The following is a 14,891-nucleotide window of genomic DNA, read 5'->3' on the forward strand; positions in this document are numbered from 1 at the left end:
GAGGCTGTAAGAGATAAATAGAGCTTTACACTGCAAAATTATATGGAAGAATATTTTGAGGCAACCATCTGTTACTGAACAAGAGGCTACACGGAGCCATAGTCCCCTCTACTAACTATGACGGAGCCTATATTTGAGCCGGATTTGTGGATCAGCGGATTGAATTGAATTGGTTCGAATTGAGGGCTTTGCTGTTTTAGCAAAATCGCGGTCGAGTGTTTTTCATGGTTTGGCAACATGGAGAGTTATGGAGACTAAGACTTCGGAACAAGTTGATGCCATCCATGACAATTTGGAAATACTAAAATCGCCAGAGGAAAAGCGGGATCACTCATTAAAAATTTGCATTTGAACGCGATGACTTAGTTTACAAGGATTTCTCTTAATTTTTGCTTACATCTAATAACAAACCTTAGAAGCTTTTTTTGCCTCGGAACGATATATCACAGAAGGCATTTTATAGACCTCAAGTTTTTTAACTGATTGAAATTAAAGGTATGTGGCAGTGACTTCCACAAGTTTTTTTTGGTCAGAAAAGTATAACTGTTTTGTCCGCAATATTAATTTACGGATGGATTCAATCGCCAATGTTTACATAAGATGATTGTATTAATTAATCGAATTTAAAAAATCGGCCAAAACCTTTCCCAAGGGTTGTTGTTTTCATCAGTACGTATAGAATAGAAGTGATTCACGGTATTAGGTTTGTACTTTAAATAGATATATTTAAGTTCACTCGAAAGATGAGTACAAACTGTAACAAGCTTATCGTTGATGCGCGGCCAGTACTTTAAATGTGACTGACACTCGATGCCAAAACTCAACCTCGTTCCCAGCCTATGTCCATCACATTGCTTAACGCTGATTAAAAATTGCGCGCTATTGTCCATTTTCTTGCACAGGAAAATACAAACGGAATTTCTGATTCTGGCCCTTAATGGTCAGAATAATAACTAGAACTTTGTCTCTGACGAAGGAACGGCAATAAGCACAATTTTAAGTTACGAGCAGGTCGTTGTTTGGTCTCGTCATGCAATGTTGGAAAGAGAGACAGAGCGTTGCGTGACAAGTTCAAATTAGGGCTGTGGAGGGGACTGCAGGGAGCGTTGTACCAATGCAGGTTATTTTTGCCAACAATTATTCAGACACCAGCATCAGTTATATAGTGTCCCATTTCAACCTACGTATCCAAAAAAAATAACTCCCGCATGCGTAGCATGCCTATGTTTTTTGTTTGCGTTGAGCCTTCTGGGCCACCGTAGTTCTACCTTTGATGCTCCTTCCTTTGGCGAGCAAACGACGCAAGTCTTTCAATTTTAATCAATGCTAGCTAGCGATCGGCACAGATCAGTCGTCGCGCTTCAAACATGAATACTATTTTTTGCCGTGTGATTTTGTCGCAATAATCTTTATGGCTGTAAATCTAGATCTTTATCAAACATTTCGAAAATAGATTCGCAAAACCTGAGACGTATCATGAATATAAGAAGCTCATATATTTTGAACTGCGGTATTAAATACGTATGATGCACGATCCGTGCATCATACGTATAACCGCAGTTCAAAATATATGAACTTCATATATTCATTGTCTCTGATTTATCATCACGGGTTTATTACGAATCAACTTAACGACCTGCTCCCTTATTAGCTTAATTGGTAGAGCGCTGCACTAGTATCGCAGAGGTCAGTGGTTCGAATCCCGTACAGGCCTGATTTTTTTCAGGTCTGATTTTCGCTATTGCATAAATAGCGCTCTCTACTGCGAGGATCGTGCATCATACGTACCTGAAAGGTATTCACGCTCATGTTGACACACCGATCTGAAGAATTCTTTGCTGTTTAAAGCGTCTCGACGGAAGAACAGCAACACGCAAAATTTTTTAGTAGCAATAAACCGACAGTTCCATACACACAGCTTTTGACCGAACGCAGAGGTGCCATTTAAACCTTTTCATTCAATAAAAATGATAAACAGCACTCTTTCATAAAATATACTCAAATAAATTTAAACCTAACGTGGTCGCTTTCACCGCTTGACTTGACATCTGTTGTGCGGAGGAAGGAAAATGAGTTAGTGGGTTTTCGAATTTTATTTGTTTAGAAAACTGAACAGGGAGGTTCAAATCGACCGGAGAAGCGAATGCAAACTCCAACCGGCCATAGACTGTCAAAAAAACGACAATAAAGCCGCACCTTTTGATGAGAAAAACTGCTTTGAAGTTCGGAAGTTCACGACGACGTGAAACTGGTCCATCTCAAGTCGTCGACGATAAGACGACGACGGAATTCTTGGTTCGCGCTTGCTCAGTGACGTTCTCGCTACTTCCGGTCGTCGTCCTCTGTTCGTCGTCGTGGTTGCTTAAGCTCCCCATTGTTTGGCACGTTTATCTCCTTCCCTTGTACGCACGTGCCTCAGCGAACCCTCTTCGCTCGAAATTTGTATTGTGATGTTATTTGTCATCGCCAGGAATCTTTGCATTATGCCAATCCTAAATGTAGATAAAGCTTTATAGTCAGTACAGACACTGAGGAACTTATCTAAACTTCTTTTTTTGTATTCAAACCGATGACCCCCGAGGATGAAGAGCATCTTATTTCTCCCTACACTGAGTATCACCCCTGAATCAAACATTAAGGTCATGAAGAAAAAAGAAATAATCACCAACTAAAGAAGCTCTTGATTGTTAATCAAATTCTCCTTGTCAGCACCCTAGGAAATTTAGAGAACAGTATGGAGAATATGTAAAGAGTTAAAACTATACAGCACTGATCATATACGACCATACAGTTTTCCAATAATGTTATAACCTAATCAATGTTATTGATCATCATTTAACAAACAATGTATCATACGATCATAATTAACTGTCCACCTAGATGCTTTATTGGACCGACCTTTACAAGGTACGTTAGCCCTTCGCTCCGACGAAGGGCTAACGCTAGAAACGTCAGCTTTTGTAATCGTTACGGAGGCCAATTTACCATTTCAACTTTGTTGATATATCCAAATTATTTCGTTACTCCCACCGACGCAGCCCCAAACAGTTTCTTTCGAAACTATCAGCCTTTATTTATTTACAAGTTATACATTTACTAAGTTTAGTATTTAAAAATGCATTAACATATATTTACACATTGCCTTCATTCGGAGGCATGAATAGAATTCACTAATCTGTTTGCATTGTTTTGTTCTTTGTTGCTTGTGAACGTCTTGAGTCATTAATAACCGGTTTCGGCGCTTTATCGTTAATTCGGGTTTGTTGCTTTTCAAATATCGTTAAGCTTCCACGTTAATCCTTATAAGTGGGGTATCTGTTTCATGAACTTGGGCCGCCTGCGCGTTAAACTATTCAAGTGCGATTTCCATAAATCAAACGGTTAATCCCGCCAGAAATATTTGTACATTCAGGACTAACGGTCTATTTTACAAGAAAGCAATTCATTCTGGAATAACTGTCAGTTCAGCATGATTTTTCTGTGGATCAACATGTCGTGGAGTTGAGCAAGAACGCACTATAAACTCTTCATAAATTTCGTAAGACACATGATTTAACTGCAGTGCATCATCAGGTTATCAGTGCCAACTTATATTTAACGAAGAAAGCTTTTTGATCTTGCTTACTACTGAGGTAATTCAACCTATTGTGTTATTTAAACGAGCGTTATTTCACTCTCAAAGTCTGAATATGCAGAAATTTCTTGACTTGTCCCGCATCTCTGCTTCACTGATCACGTGTATGCATCAGATTTTGGTCAATATTGTCCGATGTTAGGAACAAAAAAGGGTTCTTTAAACGGTGCATTTACTGGTTGAATCGCAATGTATCTTTATACCATGAAAGGACTTGAAACGATTGTTCGACTGATTTGATTCAGTCACTTTTATCCAGAGTATCGAAAGTCAAGAAGAGGTCTCAAAGTTGATTTGTAGATATTTCACTTTGGTATTGGCTTCCTGAAGGAAAGATTCAACTTAGCAGATAGTAGTGATCCATTGCGAATCTTATTTAAAGACTGCACCTCCAAAGAACGGCTTCTAATGAGGGTTGCCCTTTCAGGGTTGTCTTCAAAGAAGAACTTTTGGTGATTTTCAGCGTCTGTCAAGAGGCGTTGAGCTGCCTTGTGAGCGAAAAGGCCTTTGCTGAAGCGAAACACGTGACAGGTGGACTCTTGTTTTTCTTTAATTTCCCCCACGTACATATAAAACTTTGCGTTATCACAGAACATTGAGATGATGTCACGCCACTGGAAACTATAACATAACTCGCCCACTTCAGGAAATTTACTCTTCAAATGGCAAATGCGCATTCCATCCATTGTAATACAGAACACAACTTCTTCTCCATTGCGATCACTTATTCCATAGTGCATACAGGCTCCGTAGTTATCAAGTTCCTTGCAAACGTCGAGGGCCGCAGACACCGCCTCCTCGCGGGTCATCCCGCGATGTGATTTATGCAAATCTTTGACCATTACTTCGTAACTTTCCTCGCTAATGTTCTCATCAGTGTTGATACCTGTGGGTGGAAAGTAAAGTAAATCTAGCAGTTCCTCTAAATATCCAGGCTTGTGTCGCTTGCTACTGAAATCTCCAAGCATGGCTTGCACGTAGAATCCATCAATCATGGCATGTTTGCCAACAGGGAGGGAAAACTTTCCACGGTTAATTAGAGCTTTTACGTGAAGCAAAATGAGCCATCGCAAGTTTTCCTCCACTTTAAGAGGATCCCGCGGAAACACTTTCACGGCGAACTGATACAACAGCGGTTTGGATTTTCGTTGCGGAGAGAGTTCTTTCTCGAGGTTCAACCACACCAATTCGCCATCTTCACGGTCAATGTACTGAAGCCCAAAGTACTGCTTGTAATTGATAGGCACTTGGATCTTGTCGCATACTCTATCGAGCAACTCGCTTCCCTTCACTGTCTTCTGCTCAAATGATGTAATGAATTGCGAATTGTCGAGTAAAACAACTTGGCATTGAATGATACTTGAACCTGAACGGAGAAAGTGAAAAGACATCTTGACCTACAATTTCGCCTGTCTTGAATTAACTGTGCTTCTTTTTGTCTCAATGGTTTAATACGATAGAAAACTGTCTTTCTGCGAAGAAGTTTCCTATACAAACTTTCCCAGGAAACTATGTCAAACAACTCATCATGCACGCACACCTACTCGATCTGATATCTACCAAACTCCCTGTGTTTCAATTGGATGATATATTTAGTGTCTGTCAGAGATACGTGACCAATATCTAGGTTTGGGATTATTCGGTTTTAGAAACGGCGGAAAAAACATAGATAAGGTTACACTGTGACGCAGACAAAGATCTAGAAAGAGACAAAAGAGTCTTAGAATTGAATTCCCAGGAGATAAAGTAAGTAATTTTCAAAATGTACATTGATGTTGATCAAATGATGGGCAACGGCGGAATTCCGTAATTCCGTAATTATCAATATCGTGTTGGTTTAATAGTTCAATCCAGACAGCTATGATACCGGAAATGCTTCCTTTCAGTATGTCATGTGAACTCAGGAGATTGCGCGACAATTATTATCATTGTGAATTTCACCAAGAGGGCGGAGTAACAAGGGAAAATGAGTTATCCATTTCAACTTCTGAGACAAAAGTATAGTAGTACATAAAGTTTTCAAAACATCTTGCGCCTGTCAGGATTCATACGCAATTTTCCGGGCGGATACTACGTAATATTGACTAAGAGCCTGATTACATGAGCCGGGCTGATTTCTTTTGTTTTCACGCTTTGGCGAACACCAAAACAAAAGAAATCAGCCCGGCTAACCGGGCCAGCCCGGCTCATGTAATCAGGCCCTAAAGGGGAGTGCCCGACGAGTAAATATTTGGCCTCAGGTCATGACGTATGGACCGAGCGGAGCGAGGAAGGTGTGGCATGACTGAGAGCAAAATATTATCCCGTCCATAGGCATAAATGTTTCCCCTATTCCTTCGAGCCAAAATCCATCGCCAAAGAGCCATCTCGACGAGGGGCCGGACTGACCACTGGCTCATGTCAACCCGTTCGGTTTGTCGGCACGTCAGTATTCAGTATACTTTTCTTAAGACTACTTATATAGGCCGGTGCTCTGGACAAAGAACTATGGAGGTCGCGTTTTTTCAAATTGTGCAGCCATGCTTAAGAACAACCGTTAGACCGTTAGACGTGAGGAGCGTCCAGTCCGTTAATATTCCTTAAAAACAGACTCAAAACCTTTTATCTAATCTTTGACTATGTCAAACTTGTTCTTTATTTAGCTTTTACACTGTAATCAATTATTGTAAAGGCTTTACTGGATCCTAAATTACACCTACTTTTATGAGGATACTGGCATTTTACTACTGATGTAATGCGCAAGAAATAAATTATCATTATTATCATTTGATAAACTAGCATAAAATCCAACATGGCCTGCATGCCGATTACTATTTCAGTCTACACGACGTGCGATTGAAAGTAAGAAGAAAAAAATCATGTAATTCATATTACATTTATGTAAAATAAGAAACCCAGATAACTGGCCAGGTCGACGTCAGGTGAAGTGTCTCTACATGGTAAGTCCACGCGAGATGTTCATGTCGTATGACGTCACGCGATTCATGTGACGACTGCCACGCAGCACTCGCGCGGGAAAGCGTTTTCAACACAGAGCCAATCAGGGGTCAGTAGGGAACAAAACAGACAGAAATACTCGAGGGAAAGAAGGGATTTTTTTCAGCATGTGTTGACATTGCCTTTTGGGTAACTGTTCTTCATCATTTTTACAACTCAACTCGTTCTGTGTCAGCGTAATATCCAAGGGATCGTCAAGAAAAAATATTTCAGAAGAATGAGGTGAAGGTTGCTCCTACAGAGCCTTTGTAGAGGTGATGTGATTGCGCCCAAGCTTACTTTCAGTTTCCAGATGGCGACTGTTAAATCTGTAAAATTTAAGAGAAGAAAATCTTGCGGAAGCCTGGAATGTCAAGTGGTACTTCTTGATAATTCTCTCTATGTAACTAAATTGGATGGCAAGTCTGCTAAAGGACAGGAGCTTTTCAACAAAGTGTCTGAAAAGCTGAGTTTGCCGCCGAACACGAGAAACTACTTTGGCTTGCAATTTATAGATGGCGTCGACGGCGAATTAACGTGGTTAGATTTTGAAAAAGAAATTAGACCTCAGCGAAGAAAACCGTACACTTTCCAGTTTGCTGTGAGGTTCTATCCGCTTGAAGCCAATGTCAAACCCAAAGAAGTCCAGGACCTGTTGATTTGGCAAATCAAAGATTCTCTTATTCGAGGTAAATTTATCACGTCGATTAATGAGCACGCCGTTCTAGACGGATTTTTTGCTCAGGCCTTTCTTGGTGACTTTAACCCCAAGTTACACACTCGTGGCTATTTGGAGGATTTATTGGGGTCTTTCTTTGCCCCACCCAACAGAATAAACTGCGATGCTGAATTGAGTGAAGAGAAATACGAAAGTATTGTTTACAATTTACATCGCTCTCATAAAGGTATGACTCCAGGCGAAGCAAGAATTGCCTTCCTGGAGATGGCTTATAATCTTCCTTTCTGTGGCATGTCATTACACCACGGAGCGACTGACAAAAAAGGCAACATCGTAGATTTGGCGATCTGTGGCAGCGGAGTTCTCGTCTTTGATGTTGACACCTTTGGAGTAGCGGGAAATGTGGTTCAAAACTTTCCCTGGCACGAAATTGTTGCGATGACTCGTCAAAACAGGAAATTTTACGTGGTTGTTTATTCTCATGAAAGGAAAGACGGCGGAAGTTATTCATACAGGTTTCATGGGCATTTTGGTCACAGAGCCTCAGAAAGGATTCTGCACGACGCTCTAAGGCATCAAGCGGTTTTTTACCAGCCCGAGAAGAAGTTATTTCGACGTAGCAAATCTTTTGGAGAAGTCGATTCTCACATAGGTACAGGGCAGTTCAAACGCAGCGACAAGAAATATGCTTCAACATTTGGCAAGACACCCAGCCGTGGATCATTTAGAAAATTCACTGATTCTATTCGAAGAAAGATACCTCACAAGCAAAAAAGTGCACCAGCTGATTCATCCCTCGATGAAAGCCCGAATACCAGCAACACAAGCACCATGACCTACGTGTAAGGTCGTACAATTTTATGGTCTCATGGCCAAAGAAAATTCACCAGCGTGTGCTTTGGGGATTATATAAAGACGACTTTACAAAAACTTTGTTTTGATATTAATTTTATATTAATTTTCTGATGACCATTTTCTGATGACCATTTTCTGATGACCATTTTTCCCAACAATGTGCCCGGGATCATGAAAAGGTCAAGCAATGTTACTTTATTTGATTTCATAAGCACATAAAATTTCTTCTTTAAAGTACTTTTGTAAGAGGTGGGAAACTTGGAAAAGAAAAACCTCTCTGGCACTGATAAGTCCAGGAATTTTATTTTGAGCTTGGAAAATTTTATCTTTGTAATAGATTTGCAGTAAACTCATAGTAAAGCATGAAGAAAAGTTGATGAACCATGTGCACCTTGTGGGTTCAAATTTAAAAAGTAACAACAGCAGAAAACCTCATCCCAAGGGGGATGAGCAAATTTCAAGGTAAAAAATTAGAACTGGCATCACAAATTTTGTCCTAACTGAGATTCCATTCACACTGTCAAACATAATCAAACAACTTATTGTGATGATGAAAAATGTAGCCATGAGTGGAAAGGATGTCTGTTAAGAGAGGATTCATGCTACTTAATGTTATATTTAACATTGGAAATTGTATTTTTTTTACCAAGGAATGGTTAGAAAAAGTCAAGTCAAAATGTTTGTGATAGTGATTTATAGAAGTTTCCCCCACTGCAAATTTACCTTCTCCAGTTTCCTCTCACTTACAGTTGCAAAGTGTTCAGTAACTTAGAACAACAACATGACCTTATGGCTAAGGAAATATGTATGTCACATGATATTTATTGATAAATGTTATAATTATGTAATGCTGAAAGTTAGTAATACTTTAGCAAAACCAGCATCAATGTAAAGCTGTACCATAAAAAGTAATATATTCAAATTTTGTGGCTATTTCTTGAAATATTGCTAGACATTAATTTTGTACTCTGTGATGAAATTTTGTGGGCCGAGGCCAGGAACGTGTTCGATAATTGAGTCAGTTTGCTAGACATAACGTCTCGTAGTCACGTTCGACGCACTAAAAACTACTATAAAACGAATACAAGAATTGTAAAAACGTGTAAAATGGTATATAAAAAGTCACTAGTAAAAATGTAGCGGAATTCCAAATCGATTTCGATCAATTACGATCCTCATCAGTAGTACTCCGCCATGTTCAAAATACTCATTGAACATGGCGGAGTACTACTGATGAGGATCGTAATTGATCGAAATCGATTTGGAATTCCGCTACATTTTTACTAGTGACTTTTTATATACCATTTTACACGTTTTTACAATTCTTGTATTCGTTTTATAGTAGTTTTTAGTGCGTCGAACGTGACTACGAGACGTTATGTCTAGCAAACTGACTCAATTTTGTACTCGTCTTGCACATTAATCGTACTCTGTGAAGTACAGTTGGATAATGAATTTATTTGTGCTTATTAAAGCTTTCAAAAGTTTGCAATAGTGCTCTGTTAAGATTTCACAAGGCTGTCTTTGAGAGAAATAGATGCTTAATTGTATTGACAATGGCAGTTCTGCCTCTGTGTTTCTAGTGATTACACAGACTTATCTAGAACCTATCTTCTCGGATCATGTGTACTGTCGGTACTCTTGGAAAAGAGTTAGTCTTCTATGTTTAACCGAAATGTTGGTTGACATTCTATTGACATTTGGTTGACACTCAACGGTTGGCTGATGTTTGATAAATTTTGACCAATATTGCAATTCCTTATTGACTGAGTCTTGACTGATTATCAGCCAACTATCAACCAACTGTTGACTGACTATTGACTGAGTGTTGACCAAGTGTCAACTGACATATCGGTCCAGTATTGCCCAACTCTGAAACTTCTTTGAACTAAGAGAAAAAATGGCTGAGGGCTTATGTAATAAAATAAGTGGCTTTTTATTGTGTTTGAAATATATTTTGATTCTGTTACCTTCACAAAGTTATAGAAACTCTAAAACTCCAACCCGACAGAATAAATTACATTTGGAAAGGATTATGATGATCCATATCTTTATGAGGTGGTATCAGACTTGTACCTGCTCTTGCCAACATTTGGGTTTAGAAATATTTTGTAAAACTTACTACAGTGGTTAAACCCAGTGAGAATATTCCTGGTATGTTAATATCAGCTTACTATAGCATAGTGCCTCTATGCTTATTTTAGGAGCAATAAGGTGAAAAATAATATTCTTTTCGCAGCAAGTTGTTTTGCTCAAGTTAAGAGAGGCTTAGTACAGGCATTGTAGTATGTAAATTGTTTTTTAATACATTAAAACATGATTTATATAGAGGTCATTTATAATGATTTATAATGGTCATTAATAATGATTACAAAGAATGTCATTGTTTAATTTGAGGGAAAAAAGCAAGCAACCATTGGACAAATTTTATCAGTGAAAGACACGTAACATGCTGCAAAGCTTGGAACATTTATTTGATTCTTAACCTTGATATTACAACAAATCATTGCATGCAGAGCACTGGTATATATTTTTTAGGATATAGTATCAAGTATCTAGGTAACTCTGTAAGTTATCAAAACTTTTACAACTTTTTAGGAAATCAATTCTAAATTCAGTCTCTATGATTCTTGTCTTTATTACTATAGCATAAGTATTTCCAAAATGAATTCATGTCAAAATTTAAAATAAATGATTTTCATCATTTTCACAACTTTTTTATCTTTGTTTCAAAATGTATCTTCCCCTTTTTGGGTATGAAAAAGTACATATTTGTTTGTGTAAGACTAGTTTATCCATTAAACCAACATTTACAAAGTTAGAGTACAAATAAGAGGACCTGAGTGTCCTGAGTTGTGATTGGAGACTTTGATAAAATGGAATAATGAGAGATCTTAGACATGATGTTTCCTGCAAAATCAATTTTATACTCTCTGAAAATTCCTTTAAATAATCACATTTGCTCTTGAAAGGTTCTTCTCATTCTGAATTCTTTTGAAGGCAAACAAATTGAAGAATTTGCCACTGGCAACTTCAAAATCATGCTTAAAATTAATCCCTATTAAGTCCTCTGTTGTAAGTATGTATTATTCAGTCTGCTACTTACAAAAATGAGGTACCAGTTGTTACCTTAATTTTACAAAGTCATTGTTTGGCAGTTGATGAAATCATACACAGTTGCTGTATTCAGTAAACAGTGTTAGGTGGAAACTAAGACAATGTTTCCCAAATTTACCTAAACATTAATTTAAAGCTTAAAACTTAAATTTAAAGTAAGAGAGGTATAAATTAAAGATGGCACTGAATTCGAAACTTTAAGCTGATGCAAGCCACCTTAACATGAAATAAACATTAACAATCACTGACTATACACTGTAAAGTACATATTAAGTAATATTGCCATTTGCTTTAGAAGTTTACTAGAAATCAGTGGTGATATTTCAGTTAAGCAAACAGATCTAGCTTCCTTTGCATTTATTTCTTATAATAATCTAAGATTGGTGGATAGGACAGTAGGTCCCTGGTGAAACTAACTATATTGCAGTGCTGCCACTGAAACAGCTTCACTTTAATCTTCTAGATAAATAAAGCACATATCAAGAAATAAAATTAAAAATAAAGCAAGAAACCCTGCGTCTAAATGCTACTAGATTAGCTTTTTTTTACTTATACTACGTGTAACTAATGTCACAAATTAATTATTGGACTGAGTCTCTTAGTTTTTCCAGGCTTTACTTGTAAGTGCTACTGACGTGAGAATTCACAACTATAGCTGTAGTTGTTCTTGACTATGTCACTGGCTCTCTGACCATCTAATTAATTTTTGATAGTTCTCTAGAAAGCAATTCTTGCCAAAGCCCTGCATGTATTGGTCTGCTTTCTCAAAGTATTACTTCAAAACAGTAATTCAGAATAACTATTTAGTTATTGAAGTATTCAGTACACTGTTGAGTAAAGTTGGTCCAAGAGGCAGAACATGATGACAAGGATACCTGTACATCTCATTCTTGAAATCATAGCTTGTTCCCATTATTTGATCTGACTTCCCTGGATTATCATAAATCTTCCACAGTGATGAATAATTATAAAACAGATAATTACAGAGTTACACTGGTTGGAACACTGTCGAGTTCATAATATTCATGTGAAATTTTTTCTGAGCCCACACATACAATCCTCATCCCAGAATCTTTATCATTGTTAATTTGCTGGCCAATAGCACTTGTGACAATCATTTCCAACTCTTGATCAAAGCCACCAGCATTTCTGTGATAATGACCAGCAAAAACATATTTGATCCCTGCATTTTTTATTTTTGAGAGCATTTGTTTGCGCAGATTTAACTCAATATTGAAATAATTGTTACTCTCGTCAGGATTGCCGAAAAACCAAGGAATGTGTTGAAACATCACAATATGCTGTGCATCACATGATTTTGCAAGTTCAAGCTGTTCATCCAGCCATTTATCTTGTTCTTGTTTTTCATCAATCACTTGACTTGCATCTTTGTAAAACTGGCTATTGAGAACAATAAAGAAGACTCCTGTTAAGAGAAAAGAGAAGCCAAGATTGTTAAGCTGAGATTTAAATTTTGTTTCCCCTGAATTACATTTATCCACATCTGTTAAAATATTATGTGCAACAATATTATGTCAGTCTTGTCTGTAATTTTGACTTTGAGTATCTAATTAATATCATTATCTCATTAAGCAACCTTCTGTTTAATTTGTGTGATATATATGATGGCCAGTCACCCTTACAGAAGCTGGCACACATGGCTAAAATATTCATGAACTACCAGTAATACACAAATCACGCAACTAATGAAATGAGTAAGGATAAGAGATACCAATACCAAATACTCTATACCAGCTATACCAAGGTCAGATCGGGAGATCTCTTATTGCCTTGCCCATGCTTTGTCTCATGCCTGTGACCAATGGCTGACAGGAAGCCAAAAAGACTCTGGGCTTGAGATTGCACAATGAGCACCATGGCATACCAGTCTAAATGGCCTATGAGGACTGCCTGAGTGAACTCATTGCTGGGGCAGATCCAGGATTTAGTCAAGGGTGGTTCGGAGAATTGTCCGAGGGCATGCTCCCCCAAGAGATTTTGAAAATTAGGTCTTCAGAAACATGATTACCACTATTTTGAGGGAAAATTTAGGGGGTTCGACCGAACCACCCCTGGATCTGCCTCAGTGCCTCAGCATTGATGACCATGAGTTTCGACTAAAGTACTTCCTTAATCTGGTTTTAAATTTTTTGACTGTCTTAAAATGACGTTTTTATAGAGTAGTGAGCACTGCAGAACTTTGATGGTGCAAGATAATCCTATATTTTGTCAATCAAATCACATGACTTACCATATTGCTCTATGATGTCACAGTATCAGTATTAATATCGATATCGAAGAAAATTTACCTCGTTGTGTGAGAACCAGAGAACATTCTAACACATTTTCTGCAAATCAGATCATCTATAGCCCTTACATGATTGTATATCCCACTTGAGAAATAATTTATAAACATTCAATTTAAGTGGGGGGGGAGGGGGAGGAGGAAGGGATTGAGAGGAAAATCTTGGAATTTTGAGTGACTTTCATCTCCCTAACATATCCACCACAGCATTCCTGAGGGATTCTGTCAGAATATACCAATTCTAAGTCAGAATGGTCTAATGGAAAACTTATCGAGGATCAAATCTAACAAAAGTAGTCTTGGCTGTGGAGGACACATTTGAAAGTTGTCACAACAGGAGGTTTCTTTGTTAAAGATGAGGATTTTCCCCCCTTGACCCACCCCACATAGCTCACATGGATACATAGATGAGAAATATACTTCCTACAGACGTAAACTAAAAAATTCAAAATCTAAAAACAAAGAAGCATAAATATCTGCATGGAACACAAAACACTGAAGAGGCTTCTTGCAACGGCATATAGATACATTTTGCTGAAAAGATACAACTGCACTGATAAAACGCACTTTCAAGGACTCGAAAAGTGAAATTTTCTACAATGAGCAATGGAAAACAAATTATCGAGGGCGCGATAACGAAACCCTTTATTACCGAGAAAAACTACGGTTTACTTACAAAAGGAAAATTCAGTTATGGGGTTTCCTGTTAGAATTTCGCTGAATCTGATATATCTCTCACCTCCAACCCAAAAAGAATAAAAGTCATCGCCAAAATTGTTGCGGTACTTCTGTAACGACTCTTGCGTTGGCGAATCTCCAATATCGTGGTTTCCACACACGCAAATTAGTGGTATGCTCGGATCAAGTTCTTTGAAAACCTTCTTAAAATCCTCGACCTGTGAATCGTTATAATCTTCCCAAGGAAATGCATTCACGAGATCACCACAAACCACAAAGAATCTAGGTTTCGGTGACAACTTGTTTGCGGCCACGATGGCCTTACGGGTTAACACGATCTCTTTCTCCCACTTTTGCTTCTCAGGCGGGACTCCATTCCACGAGTCAATCAAGCCAAGCTGTGTGTCTGCTGCATGGATGAAATAGAAAGGACCTCTCCACTTCCCTTCGGCTTCATAAGTAAGTCCAGGGTACTTTTTGTTCACGGCCTTCGTAAATGCGCCTTCCGCCATGTTGTGGATACAACACCTGCTCTATTCGAGTAGGAAGAGACCTGGAACTAGTAAACGTTGCAACTTCCTGTAGAAAAAAAAATTAATGGCTCTGGAAACGTTGTCAAATACACAGGATGAATAACCTTCTTTGTT

The 14,891-nt window shown here is 38.2% G+C and overlaps 3 protein-coding genes across 3 annotated transcripts; 1 reads left to right on the forward strand and 2 right to left on the reverse strand.

Annotated features, from left to right (window-relative positions):
• Window positions 1–2,853: 2,853 nt before the first annotated feature.
• On the reverse strand, window positions 2,854–5,357 carry LOC111323761 (band 4.1-like protein 1). Its single transcript, XM_022927190.2, has one exon. It carries the CDS (start codon window positions 5,023–5,025, stop codon window positions 3,940–3,942), a length of 1,086 nt encoding a protein of 361 aa, XP_022782925.1. The 5' UTR covers window positions 5,026–5,357; the 3' UTR covers window positions 2,854–3,939.
• Window positions 5,358–6,706: 1,349 nt separating this feature from the next.
• LOC111323726 (band 4.1-like protein 1) lies at window positions 6,707–10,474 on the forward strand. The gene has a single exon (XM_022927157.2). It carries the CDS (start codon window positions 6,924–6,926, stop codon window positions 8,133–8,135), a length of 1,212 nt encoding a protein of 403 aa, XP_022782892.1. The 5' UTR covers window positions 6,707–6,923; the 3' UTR covers window positions 8,136–10,474.
• A 120-nt stretch (window positions 10,475–10,594) lies between these two features.
• LOC111323727 (serine/threonine-protein phosphatase CPPED1) lies at window positions 10,595–14,863 on the reverse strand. The gene is made up of 2 exons (XM_022927158.2): window positions 14,306–14,863; window positions 10,595–12,687 (listed from the first exon to the last, which is right to left on the reverse strand). The coding sequence occupies exons 1-2, from the start codon at window positions 14,754–14,756 to the stop codon at window positions 12,242–12,244; spliced, it is 897 nt and encodes a 298-aa protein (XP_022782893.1). The 5' UTR covers window positions 14,757–14,863; the 3' UTR covers window positions 10,595–12,241.
• Between the last annotated feature and the right edge of the window lie 28 nt (window positions 14,864–14,891).

The sequence above is a fragment of the Stylophora pistillata genome, chromosome 1 (assembly GCF_964205215.1).
Source record: "Stylophora pistillata chromosome 1, jaStyPist1.2, whole genome shotgun sequence".
NCBI classification, from domain to species: Eukaryota; Metazoa; Cnidaria; class Anthozoa; order Scleractinia; family Pocilloporidae; genus Stylophora; species Stylophora pistillata.

Coding starts and splice junctions, on each gene's coding strand:
- LOC111323761 (XM_022927190.2), bottom strand. CDS start 5,025: ATGTCTTTTCACTTTCTCCGTTCAGGTTCAAGTATCATTCAATGCCAA.
- LOC111323726 (XM_022927157.2), top strand. CDS start 6,924: ATGGCGACTGTTAAATCTGTAAAATTTAAGAGAAGAAAATCTTGCGGA.
- LOC111323727 (XM_022927158.2), bottom strand. CDS start 14,756: ATGGCGGAAGGCGCATTTACGAAGGCCGTGAACAAAAAGTACCCTGGA. Junction 12,688..14,305: donor TTATTCTTTTTGGGTTGGAG/GTGAGAGATATA, acceptor TTCTCTTAACAG/GAGTCTTCTTTATTGTTCTC.